We start from the raw sequence: 17,211 nt of genomic DNA on the forward strand, positions 1-17,211 counted from the left end.
AATTTAATAAATAATATATTTACTTTTGTGAAGTATGGTACTATTTGTATACACCTGTTAATTTTTGTAAATTGGTGATCTCACTTATGATGTTAATAAAACTCTTTAAAGTGAACCTGTCAGCAGGATTTTTCTCAGTAAACTACAGACACTGCCATGTTGCTGCTGTTATACTGATTAAAATGATACCTGGGGTGCAGAAATCCGTCTTGTGGTTGTGTAATCAGTGTTAGAAGTTTCCAGTTAATGAGATGCTCGTGCTCCAGGGTGGGCAGAGTCTTATATTCCTGCCCTACGTCAGAGAAACCAAGGAAAGACCTGCCCACAGGCTGCCCGGAAGCACCAACATGTTCCTCGTCATAGAGACAGCCAGAGAGACAGACTATTTGTGCTTCGGGGCGGCCTGTCACAAGGTCTCTCCTTGGTTTCTCTGGCTTAGAGCAGGAAGATAAGACTCTGCCTACAGTCCTGCCCCGATACACGGGCATATCATTAACTGAAAACTAATAACACTGATTACACAAGAACTGCAAGACGGATTTCCTCCCCACAGGTATCATTTTAATCAGCATAACAGCGGCAACAGGACAATGTCTGTAGTTCACTTAGCAAAATCCTGCTGACAGATTCCCTTTAAGCGATCATTTAAATGATATAAGATAACTTTATAATTGATTATAATAGCACTTTTTATAACTTATGTTTTGTTTTCAGCCTGTGTATGGCTCACTCAGTCCCCTCATAGTATGAAGGAGTGTTCTGCAACCTGAGCTCCTCCAGATGTTGCAAAACTACAATTCCTATCATGCCCTTAAAGTCCTTTGCTGACTATCAGAGCATGATGAGAGATGTAGTTTTGCGAAAGCTGGAGGGAAATATCTGATGGAGCACTAAAATAGAGCATGACTGAGCAACGTATACAAAGTTTACATTTGCTAAAAACATCATAACCAGTATAAAAGATAGAAAATGTAAATCACAATCAACTAGGAAATTATCTTAACTCAACTAACATGGACTGTTACAACCAATAAAAAAATTCCAATCTCCTTTAATTTATGTATTTTGATAACGGAACAACATGCAAACTGTACACAGCTATCATTATGGATTAAAGGCCCCTCACTGCAGGCTAGGAATCGTAGCCACTGTGCTGCTGATACACACTGTGACCTTGTGTAACCATATGTTTAAGTGTTTATTGGTGAAATGCCAAGCTCCAAAAAACAAGCTGAGTCTATTACACAATAAAACTGTTCAGCCAGCAGTTTATTCTGGCCGTAGAGTTTTACAGCTTAGGTAAATCACCATGTTTATGCATGGTAAAATGTTTTCCACTTTCTTTCCATACAAAAATCCAATCAGTTTCTGCTTTCATCTACTTCTTAATTCAGTAGTACTCAGGTATAAATATGATAAAAAGCCAATACAAACAAAATGTGGAGAAAAAAAAACCAATTGATCGTTCTGCAATGCATGCCTCTTACATCCGGTGCACTAGATGCTGTTTTTTAAACAGGTACCTAAAAGTTTGTAAATGTTTCATAACTTGGGGAAAAAATTAATAACGTGAAACTGCAGCACAATATGTAATGCATACTATGCTTATAATTATATTTGGCTTCCCTTTTCCTTGGGATGGACATTACATTCACATGACTGGGTGTCCATTAGTCAGTTGACATATGGTAAGGTTTTAATACTAGAGGTTAGGACCATCCTGAATAGGGTCACCTTGATACTGTGAGATGGCGGTTAATTTTTTTTAATCAAAATTGTTAACTAATATATTAATATATTATTCTCATACACTATTGCTATTTATTTATTGCGGGGTATTTGCTTATTTTGTTTTAATCTTGGCACTTGTCTGTTAGTGTCCAGTGTGAACATGCACACCTGCTTGTATTCCAGTTCATCTCTTTAGGATTCTGTACTATTTTCTAGCAGAAATCTAATATTATCTAACCATGAGGAACTAATTTCATTTTAACCCCTTCACCACATTGTGATTTTCTATTTTGGAGCTTTAGTTTTTCAACCCCTTCCCATAGCCATAGCTTTATTTTTCTGTTGATATGGCCATATGAGAGCTTGTTTTTTTGTGAGACACCATTGATTTTGCCATATAGCTTTCCTAGTGTGGTGAAATTGCAAAGAAAAGTGAAATTCCACAATTTTGGGGATTTTCATTTACCATGTTCATTAAATGGTAAAACTGACCTTGCAATATGATTCCCCAGGTCAGTACAAGTACGAAAATACCAAATCTATATGGACTCTTTTTTATCTAAGTGGTGAAAAAAAAATCCCAAATTTGTAAGAAAAAAAAAGAATTGCTTATATCGTCATTTTCTGAGACCCCTAAAGTCTCCATTTTTTGCAATCTGAGGCTGGGTGAGGGCTCACTGTTTGCGCACAAAGCTTATGTTTTTATTGACACCATTTTGGGGTAGATACAATGTTTTGATGTAATGAAGGCTTTATTACTCTCCTTAGGAAGTTAGGAGACTTGAAAATGCGATCATCCGATTGCCTGTGCAACACATAGCAGTGCTTCAGCTGTCATGTGCTCAACACCGGAGCCCGCATGAAATGCAGGGACACAATCTTGGACATACCTATATGACCAAGGTCATAATGGGGTTAATTTTTTTTAAAATTGTATAAAGATCCCATACATACTAATATATTCATACATTGAAGAAAATAAACTAGCCACTTGTGAGACCATGGGCTTCATGCAGAGTTTTCAGTACGGTCTAAAACATCAATCTTTTCCTCTAATTATATTTTGATCAAATTGTAGCAGCCATGTAACTTGCACCCATAAAAAATACAAGCACAAGCCTTCTGCATCATTGGACTGTAAATGGGTCCATAGCTAAGTTCATCTACACTTTTTAGTATATGGGATTTAGCAAAAGCAATGAATTACTTCTTCTTTTCTTAGAAATATATCAATAATGTTTTTAGCAGGAATCCAGATGTTGCTCTGTATGATTCAAGCAAGTTGAATAGAAAGTAGTTTCTCAAAAACGTATTTTTTTTGGAAAGCGATCAAGTGGACAATACAAGGGGATCAAGGGGATCAAGGGGATCAAGGGGACAATACAAATATCTCGCTGAGGATCTGTTTATACCAAGGAAGGTGACGGGCACAAGGGGGCATTCTTTGCGTCTGGAGGAGAGAAGGTTTTTCCACCAACATAGAATAGGATTCTTTACAGTTAGGGCAGTGAGAATCTGGAATTGCTTGCCTGAGGAGGTGGTGATGGCGAACTCAGTCGAGGGGTTCAAGAGAGGCCTGGGTGTCTTCCTGGAGCAGAACAATATTGTAACATACAACTATTAGGTTCTGTAGAAGGACGTAGATCTGGGGATTTATTATGATGGAATATAGGCTGAACTGGATGGACAAATGTATTTTTTTGGCCTTACTAACTATGTTACTATGTTACTCATTATGATCTGTCATTGCCTAAATACTAATTACAGTATACAGTTAGGTCCATATATATTTGGCTTCTCTTTATGAAGAAAAGAAGAAGGCACTCACCGATCTAAAACTTCCAACTCTTTATTGTGAAATCTTCATTTAAAATTTGTGGCCGGGAGAGTGAGGAACGGAGCTGTTGTGAGCAGGGACAGACAACGGCCGTTTCGAGCTGTGCTTGCGCTTCTACGGGTCAGTCAAGCGCAAGAAGCGCAAGCACAGCACAAAGCGGCCGTCGTCTGTCCCTTCTCACAACAGCTCCGTTCCTCACTCTCCCGGCCCCAAATTTTAAATGAAGATTTCACAATAAAGAGTTGGAAGTTTTAGATCGGTGAGTATCTTCTTCTTTTCTTCTTAAACAGAAGCACATTATATTGTATTTTCTTGAAGAGCACCCGTGATCATGCAGCATGGCTGATAGTGATAATAATAATATTATTGAAAAACACTTGTGAGAATAACTTTTGGAAATCTCAGCGATTCAGACAGTGCCGTCTACTTTAGTTTTGTTGGCCATATATATTTGGCCAGAGACAACATTTTTCTAATTTTGGTTATAAACATTACAACAATGAATTTTAAACAAAAAAATTTAGATGCAGTTGAAGTTCAGACTTTCAGCTTTCATTTGAGGGTATCCATATTAAAATTGGATGAAGGGTTTAGGAGTTTCGGCTCCTTAACATGTGCCACCCTGTTTTTAAAGGGACCAAAAGTAATTGGACAGATTCAATCATTTTAAATAAAATGTTCATTTTCAGTACTTGGTTGAAAACCATTTGTTGCAAATGACTGCTAGAAGTCTTGAACTCAAAGTCTGATTCATTAATAGACAATTGATGTCCTATAATGAGCCAGGTATATGTCCTATATATAAGCCAGGTATTCGTGTGCTCTACTGCCGTTGTATTTGTGCACATCACACAGTGACAGAGAAGGGACTAGCCCAGCCCCTGAAACAAAGATCACTCTTAATTTCAGGGAGGTGACAGAGGCTGTGACAGTGACTGCAGCCTCTGCTGCCTGATGATCCTTCGTTTGAGTATCCGAGCGTGCAGTGGGATTCTCAAATAAAGCATCATCAAAAGAGAAGCTGGAAAAAAGAAAAGCAGTTAGATTGTGTACTTAGGGAAGGATAGGGAATTTTGAATTAAATTACCAAATTTTTCGGACTATAAGGCACACATTTTTCCTTCAAAATTTTGGAGGAAAGTGGGGGGTGCATCTTATAGTCCAGATGTATCTTATCTTATAAAAAAAGAAAAAGAAGACTGACAGCACTCACTTATTGGGGCGCCCGGTCCACATCCAGGGAACCTTCCTGGATCATCCACATAGTCCAAAAAGAAACAAAAGACCAGCGCTCCATCCGGGTGTAGTATTCCAAAATTCAAACTTTATTGGGCCATGTAGCAGCAACGTTTCGACCCGGAGGTCTTTGTCAAGCATACCTAAACATGCAGGGTAGCGGCCTTAAATAGTGTGGATACCACACATGCACCAATCACCATCAGGTCAGCCCCCTGTCTCATAATATCACATAAAAATAACAAAACACACATCAGATACATATCGTTTAAAAATCCACCACCGCAGATACAAACACCATAGAGGAGACATGGAAAAGATCTATAGCATATACAATACATAAGTTGTTTACCTTTCCATCCACCAATAAGGTAGATGCATCAATCGTTACCATAGAGATGTGAACCAATCATAGAAAAAACAGACTCCACCAATACATAACCGTTGTAAACGGCGCCTAAATATACAGATGGCCTATCAGATAGTTCCGGACATATGAGCAAACATCTAACAACCAACCGACCCCCCTGTTACATGCCGCATCACTCACGTCATGTCCTGCTCTTGTCTCCACAGCTTACTGAGCCGATCACCGTAGTCGGCGATATCAGCGTCATCACAGTGACGCGCATGCGTACATCAAGCCGCAAGAGCATATCGCCGAAAACAGGGAAACCAATCAGCGGAGGAGACCGCCCATATCTCCGGTCACATGACTAAAGAAACCATGTAACCAAGGTAACATACACAAAAGCAGTGCTCCTAAGCTGCCTCATCCAAGGCCGCCCAGATAGAAATCCTATATGCAGCCTCTGTATGAGAGAGTGTACCCGCAACTGACACGGCCAGTGCACCACCACCAGATAGTGCAACCCGCCGGTCAGCGCGTGCACCTCCACAGATAACAGAAGCGCAATAAGGGCACAACCAGGAGCAACAACCGCTAATCTCCTTAGTATACCCATAAGCCAGATGACTATAACACCCTGGAGAACTATGAAAGACAAAAAGGCGCCCTAACAGTACATAATATACAGTCTCTATCACACCATATCAAATATAGTGGAATTAAATAATCTAAATAGAAGCTTCAATCCCGTCATCCATTGTCCATGGTGTATCCAGTCCCCAATGACTATACACAGATGACCACCTATCGAAAAATAAAAGAGAAAAATAAAAAAATATAACACAGTACATAACACAAACCGCGGAGTGGAACATATAAAAGATACATTTAAAAATACACCGATTCGAGCTGCACGCTTCTCATCAATATAATAAAACTATACTACACAGGTCTGTAGATTGAAGTCTAAGTTCAAACCACCCGGTTGTAGAGATCCCAGCATGAAGATCCACTTCAACTCCTTCTGTTTTAACAATTGCAGTCTGTCACCACCCCTCCTCAGGGTCGGAACACTATCAATGACCCTGAATCGCAGCTGATTGACAGAATGTTTGTGTTCTAAGAAGTGTTTAGGAACAGGTAACTCAGTAAGGCCAGTTCTCACAGTACTCTTATGTTTGATTATTCGTGCTCTGACTTCCATGGTCGTCTCCCCAACATAGGTGAGCCCACACGGGCATACAATCATATACACAACCCAACTGGATGTGCAAGTGTACCTCTCTTTAAGAAAAATCTTTCTGCCAGTATGTATGCTATCAGGCTCTGACGTGGCCCCCGAGTGTGCACAACTGGTCCTCACACTGTTGGAGTTCGTCCTCAGGAGGAATTTTTTCCTCTTTGGGGACGATTTTTTCCTGCAGTTGAGGGGCACCGCCATGGGGTCCAACGTGGCCCCCACGTATGCCAACATCTTTATGGCGGTGCTCGAGGACAGGTTTGTGTACAGTTCCATCCTCTGGCGCCACGTCAGAGCCTGGTGGCGCTATATTGATGATATTTTTGTCATTTGGGAAGGTAGTCTACAAGAATTATTTGATTTCCAGACTTATCTGAATCAGATACACTCGGAATTGCAATTTACCCTCACACATTCTATGACTCAGGTACAGTTCCTGGATACCTTGGTATACAAGGAAATGGGTAGGCTGAGAACTGACATTTTTGTTAAGGAAACTGACAGGAATAGTTTGCTGATGTTTGATAGCAACCACCCAAGGAGTATGGTAAATTCACTGCCATGGAGTCAGTTGTTACGGGTCCGGAGAATTGTGTCCGATGAAGATAAGGTTAATCTACGTCTGGATGAGATGTGTTCGAAGTTTTTACAGAGGGGGTACCCTGGTAGAGAGGTTGTGAGATTCAAGGAGAAAACCTTGAATTGCTCCCGCGAAAGTGTTCGCAAAAAGACACGTGTGAAGCGGGTATGTGATCGGATCCCATTTGTGACTACTTATAATCCAGCAAGTAACCAGATTGGTAGAGTGATTAGGAAACACTGGTCACTTTTACAACGGGGTCTTCCATCGATCCCTAGTTTTGAGACGTTTCCACTGATGTCCTTTAGAAGGGGGCGTAATCTCAGGGACAGGTTGGTTCGTTCTGATGTAGGGACTTCGAAATCCTCGATTCAGAGAACTCTCAGTGTGGCCAAACATGGAAATTTTCCGTGTTTAGGTTGCTCTTGCTGCAACAACATGTTAAAAGGAGAATTCTTTTGCCATCCCCATACTGGCAGAAAGATTTTTCTTAAAGAGAGGTACACTTGCACATCCAGTTGGGTTGTGTATATGATTGTATGCCCGTGTGGGCTCACCTATGTTGGGGAGACGACCATGGAAGTCAGAGCACGAATAATCAAACATAAGAGTACTGTGAGAACTGGCCTTACTGAGTTACCTGTTCCTAAACACTTCTTAGAACACAAACATTCTGTCAATCAGCTGCGATTCAGGGTCATTGATAGTGTTCCGACCCTGAGGAGGGGTGGTGACAGACTGCAATTGTTAAAACAGAAGGAGTTGAAGTGGATCTTCATGCTGGGATCTCTACAACCGGGTGGTTTGAACTTAGACTTCAATCTACAGACCTGTGTAGTATAGTTTTATTATATTGATGAGAAGCGTGCAGCTCGAATCGGTGTATTTTTAAATGTATCTTTTATATGTTCCACTCCGCGGTTTGTGTTATGTACTGTGTTATATTTTTTTATTTTTCTCTTTTATTTTTCGATAGGTGGTCATCTGTGTATAGTCATTGGGGACTGGATACACCATGGACAATGGATGACGGGATTGAAGCTTCTATTTAGATTATTTAATTCCACTATATTTGATATGGTGTGATAGAGACTGTATATTATGTACTGTTAGGGCGCCTTTTTGTCTTTTATAGTTCTCCAGGGTGTTATAGTCATCTGGCTTATGGGTATACTAAGGAGATTAGCGGTTGTTGCTCCTGGTTGTGCCCTTATTGCGCTTCTGTTATCTGTGGAGGTGCACGCGCTGACCGGCGGGTTGCACTATCTGGTGGTGGTGCACTGGCCGTGTCAGTTGCGGGTACACTCTCTCATACAGAGGCTGCATATAGGATTTCTATCTGGGCGGCCTTGGATGAGGCAGCTTAGGAGCACTGCTTTTGTGTATGTTACCTTGGTTACATGGTTTCTTTAGTCATGTGACCGGAGATATGGGCGGTCTCCTCCGCTGATTGGTTTCCCTGTTTTCCGCGATATGCTCTTGCGGCTTGATGTACGCATGCGCGTCACTGTGATGACGCTGATATCGCCGGCTACGGTGATCGGCTCAGTAAGCTGTGGAGACAAGAGCAGGACATGACGTGAGTGATGCGGCATGTAACAGGGGGGTCGGTTGGTTGTTAGATGTTTGCTCATATGTCCGGAACTATCTGATAGGCCATCTGTATATTTAGGCGCCGTTTACAACGGTTATGTATTGGTGGAGTCTGTTTTTTCTATGATTGGTTCACATCTCTATGGTAACGATTGATGCATCTACCTTATTGGTGGATGGAAAGGTAAACAACTTATGTATTGTATATGCTATAGATCTTTTCCATGTCTCCTCTATGGTGTTTGTATCTGCGGTGGTGGATTTTTAAACAATATGTATCTGATGTGTGTTTTGTTATTTTTATGTGATATTATGAGACAGGGGGCTGACCTGATGGTGATTGGTGCATGTGTGGTATCCACACTATTTAAGGCCGCTACCCTGCATGTTTAGGTATGCTTGACAAAGACCTCCGGGTCGAAACGTTGCTGCTACATGGCCCAATAAAGTTTGAATTTTGGAATACTACACCCGGATGGAGCGCTGGTCTTTTGTTTCTTTTTGTACCTTATCTTATAGTCTGGCAGCAGCGGAGGAGAGGGTCACAGGAGGCAGAAGCAGCTACCGCAACTAACACGTGTACCTGCTGCTAAAGCAAATGAATATTCACTACTCCCAACCTCTATGCATTGAAGATGTTGCTGAGAGGTGGGCGGGACTATGGGCATGGGGATCAGTGAATATGAATTTTCTTTAATAGCTGGTGCACTGCATACCGCAGCTGCCAGATTCCTGCTAGTTAGCTAAGATGCTAACTAGAGCAGTGACTATTCATTCTCTTTAATAGCGGGCACATGTGATCACCCAGCAGCTGCAGGAGCCAGTGGCTGGGGCTAACAGTATTCACTGCTCCACATGCCCATAGTTCCGGGCGTGGGAAGCAGAGAATATTTTGACAGCCGGTCTTGGCATGCGAGATGCACACTGCAATATCTGCTTCACATCTGCCATGTTGGCACTTTATGATAAAGTGGGTTTTAGGTTGTCGTTTGGGCACTCAGCTCCTAAAATGTTCGCCATTACTGCCATACACATTATGTTTGTGCTCCATAGGATGTCTTTGATATTAAACCATAGCCTTATTCATTGAAATAGTGCTGTGCTGCAATGTCAGACACAGTCCATTGTCACTCAACAGTGTGTTATTGTTATTGGATAGAAATTAGAAGGACATATATACACCTTAAATAATCATTAGGTCCTATTATGACTGGATCATAATGACATGCTTGACAATACTCACATGCTATTCTAACATATGCTTTCCTGCTTTTGGTGGTTCCTGCAGAGCTCCAGGCAACACATTGACACCAGTAATCTTCTAGTCCAAACAACTCTTCTACTTGTTGTCGTGAGATCTCAATACTCACTTCTCGAACTATGAGACCTGCAAAAATATAGTACCAGGAAATGAATTATTATAGCATATAAGTATAAGAGATATGTACATTGATACTGCTATTGTTCAGCATAATATCACCAAGATGTAAAATCTCATCATATTGTGTTGTGCTTGGATACGGAAGATACCCCATGCCTTGATTAGTGGCATCATTTTAATATATCTGTCCAAAATCAAAAAAATATTCATTTTGGTCCCTGACTAGATATGAACAAATTTTAAAAAATGTTCTCCTTTAATTTCTAATTTGTAATTAATGCATAGTATGAATTATTCCTGTGTGAGAGGGGGAAAAGGTGGTGCTTTCTGAATGCAGTAACTTGTTAATCAATATGGCAATAAAATGACAGAAGTCTCTCACCTGGCTAGGTTGTACAAATGGTGGACAACTCCATATGCATACATAGCAAGTAAGAGAGGTGCAGCCAACCTGGTGTACTGTTGGCATATCCTCCAGAAGGGAGTGTAATCAAAGATAAAAATTCAAAGCGCTTCGGCTCCCAACCAATGAAGTTCCAAATGTTCACCAGGAATGAACAAAAATTCTTAAAATATATTAAACCCAAAACGCGTTTCGGCTGTGACCAGCCTTCTTCAGGTGACACTTAAATAAGGCTTGTCACAGCTGGTTTTAATAAATTTTGATTTATAAAAATGATTAACATTTGGAACTTCATTGGTTGAGAGCACTGAACACTTAGATTATTTTATCTTCAATTTATTATTAACTCAGATTCACCATGGTGAATTGTTTCCACAATATCTCTTCTGGAGTTACAACTTTATCACACTCAATCAACAAGTTAAATGGGTTATCCAGTAGTAGTACAAAAGCATCATCCTCTTTTTTTCCCCTGAAATAGCACCACTCTTGTCTATAGGCTTTGTCCTAGTATTACAGCAAAGCAGAATTTAAGTGAATGAGCTGAGCTCCATTACCAGACACAAGCTATACACAAGTGAGTCACTCTCTGACAAATCCTTTAAGGTTTTCTGGTATCTAATACTTGAGAGTGATATTTAGTATTTGGAAATAAAAAAAATAGTGTTTTATCAATTGACTGCAACAGAAATCAATAGCCACGGGTATAATCTTAGTTTTATAACGCTACGCTCTTGATACTTTTCCGAAAGAGATGTAAATTGCCATAACGCCATTATGTATCACACTTTGAAATTCTTGATCAAACACTTGATTTGTAAGAAACGAAAACCCAACAAAAAAAGTGGATATCAACAAGGATGAAAGGCCTCTTTCACAATTTTCAGGATACCGCGTCATGTAACCTAAGGCTGTAGCTATACAAACCTTGAATTCAAGGGATGAATGATCCTATTTGTGATGCACCTAGAATCCAAACAACTATCAAAAGCCAAGCCAATCCTTTGATTTCTCTTGAGCCTCTTAGAGAGCTCCTATTCACAGCGCAGGCCATTAATTGCTGTTTGTGCGCAGTTGTATAGGTGCATTCATGTTGCACGCTGTTTATATCTAAAATGCACTTCCAAGCATAATAAGCATAATTCAAGCTAATAGAGCATGTAATATGTGAAAGACTTCTGGTGGGAATATACTTTAATGAGATGCGTTCTACCTATCGCCTCTCTGCATAATTAAACAAGATATTATATTTTGCAAATAAGGAGTTATTTTTGAAAAGTAAATACATAAATAATACATAAATTAGTAAAGATAAAAGTATAATCTTGCATAATTACTGGAAATTATTGATTTTTCCTAGGAAAAAGAAAATAAAGATGAGAACGTATCTTCACAGCGCATCTCCATGCTTCCCGAAAGATAATTTGAAGACAATTTGAGGCCTTTTATGAAGAAAAAGTAGAAAAACAGTTGATAACACAAATATAAATTCAAAGAGCATGTGTGTTTAACCTGCCAACCTCTCAAACAGCAAGCATGAGAAACAAGCCTCTCCAGCATGCTATGGGAATGTTTTAATAATGAGGGTAACAAGCAAGTTCAAAGCAGTTTGGTGGTTTGGGAGTTGAGGTACTTAAATATCAGAGTAACATTAGTAGCAGTCAAATGCACAGTCACCTTGCATCAGAGATTTACATAAAAGTGGAAAACTGGAAAACTGAAGCTGAAAAAGAAATAGGCCTGTTTACTGTGTACTGCCAACCTTTTAATTACCCTAAAAGATGGTTTACGGTGAAATTGAATAGAAATAAGATAATGAGAAATGTAATAATGATTAAGGGTGATCTACTGTTTGCAGTGCCTCAAAAGTATGAAAGTATTTGCTATTTTTGGAAGGTCTGCCAAGACTAGTCTGTGTTTATTTGCTATTCCACACTTGAGAAGGGGTATTTGGTGAAAGAAACTACTTTATGCTTGCACTGTTACATGTTTAGGACTTAGGAATCAGGCCTCATTCAGACGTCTGTTGTTCTCATGTGTGAAAAAAACGGACCTACTTTTTTGATCAAACTTTGATCTGAGTTTGATCAAAGGGGGTTCTGAGTGTCATCAGTGTTCTCCACATTTTTCTTTTTGACAGTCTGTGAAAATTGGACCGCACTCAGACAGCATCCAAGTGTGGTCCGATTTTTTCACAGAACCGTAGACTTGCATTGCCAATTTTGGTATGACCCTTCGATCAAAATTCAACATGTTTATGTGATTTTCATGGACATGTAAATTGCCCCATAGACTAGCACAGGTACATGTGTTATCCGTAAAAATCACGACTAGCACTTATACGTAAAGATTGAAAATCTGAATGAGGCCTTAGATAGGTGTTCCACCACGAAGGGCACTTTGTTGCGTTAGTCTTGCTCGGAAAAAGGAAAGTGGCTTTTTGATGCTTGTTCTGACAGCCAGTTACTATTCCATGAAGATCATATTTGTGCAGGTGTCTCTGAACAGTAGAAAAATGTACTACAACTCCAGAATCTGCTAAATCTTTCCAAAGGCCTTTTGCAATCAAGCGGGGTTTCTGATTGTCTTCATAGCATTCTTACAATCAGCTCTAGCTGAAACTTTGCTTGGTTTTCCAAACCTTATCTTGACCTCTACTGTTTCTGGTAACTGCCATTTCTTAATTACATTTCGAACTGAGGAAAAAGCAATGAAAAACATTTTGCTATCTTCTTGCAGCCTTCTCCTGCTTTATGGGTCTCCACCATTTTCATTTTCAGAGTGCTAAGCAGCTGCTTAGAAGAAAACATGGCTGATTTTTTGGCAATGTTAGAGGAGGTTGTGTATTTATAAAGCTGGGAAATTTGTATCACATGGCCTTTCCTGATAATGATAGAAAGCAAGCCATAACCCTAACAGGCTAATTAAGGTCTGAAACCTTGGTCAAAGTTATCTGAGCACACAAATCTCCATGTGTGCCCAAACATTTGCATAGGCTTTTAATTTTTGCAATTTTTAAAATTTAAAAGATCACAATATATATACTGTCTGTTTTGCCTAAAATGCAAAGGAAATGTGTCATCTTTAACTTTAGGCCTTTTAGAGATGAGTTCATCTTCAACTTGCCTGACTGACCACACTAAAAGTAATCTTGACAAGGGGTGCCCAAAATTTTACATGCCACTGTACTTATGTTTTCAAGTTTTTTTTCCTTCATATGTTTTGCACGCTGTGCTTTCCATAATGTCTTAAAAGTCCTTTGGGGGGGGGGGCATATTACCATATTAGTACATTCTTTATATTGCTAATTTCACCTGTAGCTGGGGCTAGTATATTAGCTCCAGTCACCCTGGAAATTCAGCCCCCGGCGTGCAAATGAGAGCTGGCAGGTTCCTCAAGGAACCAAAGGCTTTTGTTCCCTCCCAGTGATCACATGACCACTATGTCTGGAGGAGGACACACTGTCAATGCTTCCTGATCTGTATACACAAGTGCTGGTTCAATACTGTATATACAACAATAAAAAAAGAAAACAAGGTAATAAATCATGTTTGCCTTCTGTATGGGTAGTATAGCTGTGTCTGAAAGATGGCTTGCAACCCCTGCAGCTTCATGATTTTTTGCTAGCATCTTACTCCACATTGACATCTTCGAATGTCATTGAAGAGTAAAGTGCAGGCCCCCTGGATGTTTATATAGTCTAAAGGCAGTCACAAAGTAGTTAAACATTATATAGAAGATCTGCATGTTCAGATTGGACGAGAAGACTAGTACAAGCTCACCCACTAAAAAGTCAGTGTATGAAGAGCTGATTTCAATTGCAACAAGAATTTTATTAAACATTCTGAATAACTAAACCACAATTTATTCAACAATAATCAGGTAATTACCACATATATTATGAGTCGCAATTGCTTAAAAAGCACCTCCATCAACATTTTTACCCTATTAATATATTGCAATCTTCATAATGTGCAGCATTGTGTACTGACAATTGCTCATTTTGACCTTCTAACCAGCTAATTCTTCTCTTTTCCATTAGGTCTATGACATCACGTGATGAAATACTGACTAGCTGAATCCATGTAAGCTCTATTTAGAAACAGGAGGTCAATTTTCCCTGCATGAGTCATCACTGCAAAAGTCCCTGGCAGGAGGGAGGAGTGGAGCAACTGGGCCAGGAGTTGGCAAGAGGAATGATAAATGCAGGGAGAAGAGACTTCTTCTTTCTATATAGAGCAGAGAAAAGAGAATTAGCTAGGTGGAAAGGCAAAATGAGAAACTGTAAGTACACAGTGCTATATAATATGGTGATTGCAATACATTAAAGGGATAAAAACTTTGATGGGAGGATTGCTTCTTTAAGACTATAGCTGTAGATTATTTTGAATAACGAATATTGAATAGCATACGTTCAGATTTATACTGCATGTTGCAATCTTTATATGTAGTATTTGTTTTGAAAATGTAACTATAGGAAACAAGTACATTATCCCCTCCTTTTTTCACTTTTACTTATATTATTGAGGAATAAACAATAGACCTTCATTAGAGAAAATTCAAGGTGAAACGGAAGTCAACATTAGCAAAGTTCACACAAGCGTGCCCTTTGAAATTCATTGAATACCAGAAACTGCATCACCATGGTAAAACAAAGTGTTTTTCTCAGTATTTGGCAAGATAGTACAATGATATGAGCTTCTGGCAATATTACTGTACACATAAATGTGTCATTAAAATGTAACACAAGAAAAATTAAAATACAGCATGTCTCAACTACTCAAGGTCCTGGAACGACTGTGGCCTTTTAAATGATTTTTTTTACAGTTGATTCTGCAATTATCGATGCCGCTCTAAAAGCATTTTGATGTACTCGAAAATTTATGTCATAGACACAAATAAAATGTACGTCGTAGGCCAAAAGTGACAAGCCGAGTATGGCAACTGGTAAATCAACTGTAGACGAACTGCAGCCATTAGAAACAAATGTCACAGTCTGTTAGTTGATTCTAGTCAGGAGTGGATATGATCTATCATGCTGCAGTACAAGCACAATAAACCCAATCAGAGCATTAGATGCAACTGTGCAGACTTCTGACCATGTAGACCTGAAACACAGAGAAGGGCTAACTACAGAGCCAACACTAATGGAGGAGTTGCCTAATGTTCAAAGACCAAAATATGAAACCAGTACTATAGATCAGAGGTTGCAGATATTCTTATACTTGTGACTGCTCCTGCAAGTCTCATTATCCAACAGGATTTACAACTTCTCATTGGTGACCACTGTAACATCTGAACCCTTGAGTACCTCTTCCACGATATGCCCCTCTTCCCATGCCTATATTTCTAAATATTACTCATCTGTCCCAGCTCCATTGAGCCTTCCCCCTTGCATTATGTCTGGCTACCTCTAAATTAATCTACCACAAGTTACTCTGATAATTTAGCAAGCATATTAAGGCCTGCTCAGGCTGTCATTTGTTACCTGAGTATTCAGGAAAGTATACCACCTTTTTTCCATATGCTTTTGAAATAACTAGCCTCATCTTCCTTTAAAGATTGCTCCAGCTAGATGCATAATTATCTTCTCAAATACTGTCAGCGTTACTACTTTTACTTTCTCTACTCTGCATAAACAGTCTACAAGTTTGAAACTTTTTTTGATTGCAAGTACTGTAAAAGAGAAAGAGAACACAACTGAACAATTGAGAACACCAAGAAACAGTCAACGTTGAGAAGCATAGACACAGGGGTCGAAAAAGGAAATTTTCTGCAGTAAATGAAACACATATCATGATTACTTCCCTTCAAAACTGGAAAATGTCCACAATGTCATCTTCAGCTCAAAATTAGCACAAATCTTGCCAGAGGGGGTCTTTTTGAAAGAACTGCCATCAAAAACTACAAGTTCAGCATTGAAACAAGGTCATGTGACTCAACTATGCACAAAAACATAGGAACTGGGGAACTGAAAAATGGCAGCAAATGCTATGGACTAGGGAGTCAAAATGTGAAATGCTTGACTGCAATAGAAGGCAGTTTGATAGCAACAGGGCTGAAGAGATGTACAATTATAGTCTGTAGGCAACACTAAAGCATGACGGAAGTCTCTTGCAAGTTCAGAGCTGCATTTCATCAAGTAGAGTTGGGATTTGGTCAAGATTATTGGTGCCTCAATGCTGAGAAATACATGAACATCCATCATGCAGTACCATCAAGGAGGCAACTGATTTGTTACAGATTTATTCTGCAGCATTTCAGCAAACCTGAACATTCAACCAATGTCATTAGGAACTATCTTCATTATATAAAAGAACATGCAGGCTTGGAAGTGAAATGGTGGCACAAAGCGCTGATATCAATATTATCAAGTCTGTCTAGGATTACGTTAAGAGACAGAAGGATTTGTGCAAACCTACATCTATAAAAGATGTGGGGTTTGTTCTCCAAGATGTTTGGAAAATTGTTCCTGCAGAGTTGCTTCAAAAATTGTGTGCATGACTACATAGGAAAATTGATGCTTTTCATGCTGCTTTGAAGGCAAAGGTGGGTCAGACTTAATATTAATTTGATTCATGTTTCTCTTTTGTTCATTCACTTAACATTTTGTAAATTGATAAAAAATATACTATTTATTTGTCTAGTAACACTTTTATTTTTAAAAAAACATTCTTACATTGCAGCATTTTTTCCACACATCTAAAACTTTGTACAATAGTTTGTCTCTTCAAATCTTGCTGCAAGTTCCTAGATGTACATACCGTATTTTTCCAACCATAAGATGCACTTTTTTCCTCCAAATTTGGGAGGAAAGTGTGTGTGCTTCTTATGGTAGGGATGCAATATGTGTGGAGGGGG

General features: G+C 39.4%; 1 protein-coding gene across 2 annotated transcripts in view; it reads right to left on the minus strand.

Annotated features, from left to right (window-relative positions):
- The window catches only part of UNC5C (unc-5 netrin receptor C), a 554,596-nt gene that overhangs the window by 194,983 nt on the left and 342,402 nt on the right, over nucleotides 1–17,211 (minus strand). For both annotated transcript variants that reach the window (XM_069743602.1, XM_069743601.1), the window contains exon 4: nucleotides 9,810–9,953. In XM_069743602.1, coding sequence (XP_069599703.1) covers nucleotides 9,810–9,953 — 144 coding nt within the window. The remainder of the gene's footprint in view (nucleotides 1–9,809; nucleotides 9,954–17,211) is intronic.

The sequence above is a fragment of the Ranitomeya imitator genome, chromosome 1, assembly GCF_032444005.1.
Source record: "Ranitomeya imitator isolate aRanImi1 chromosome 1, aRanImi1.pri, whole genome shotgun sequence".
NCBI lineage: Eukaryota > Metazoa > Chordata > Amphibia > Anura > Dendrobatidae > Ranitomeya > Ranitomeya imitator.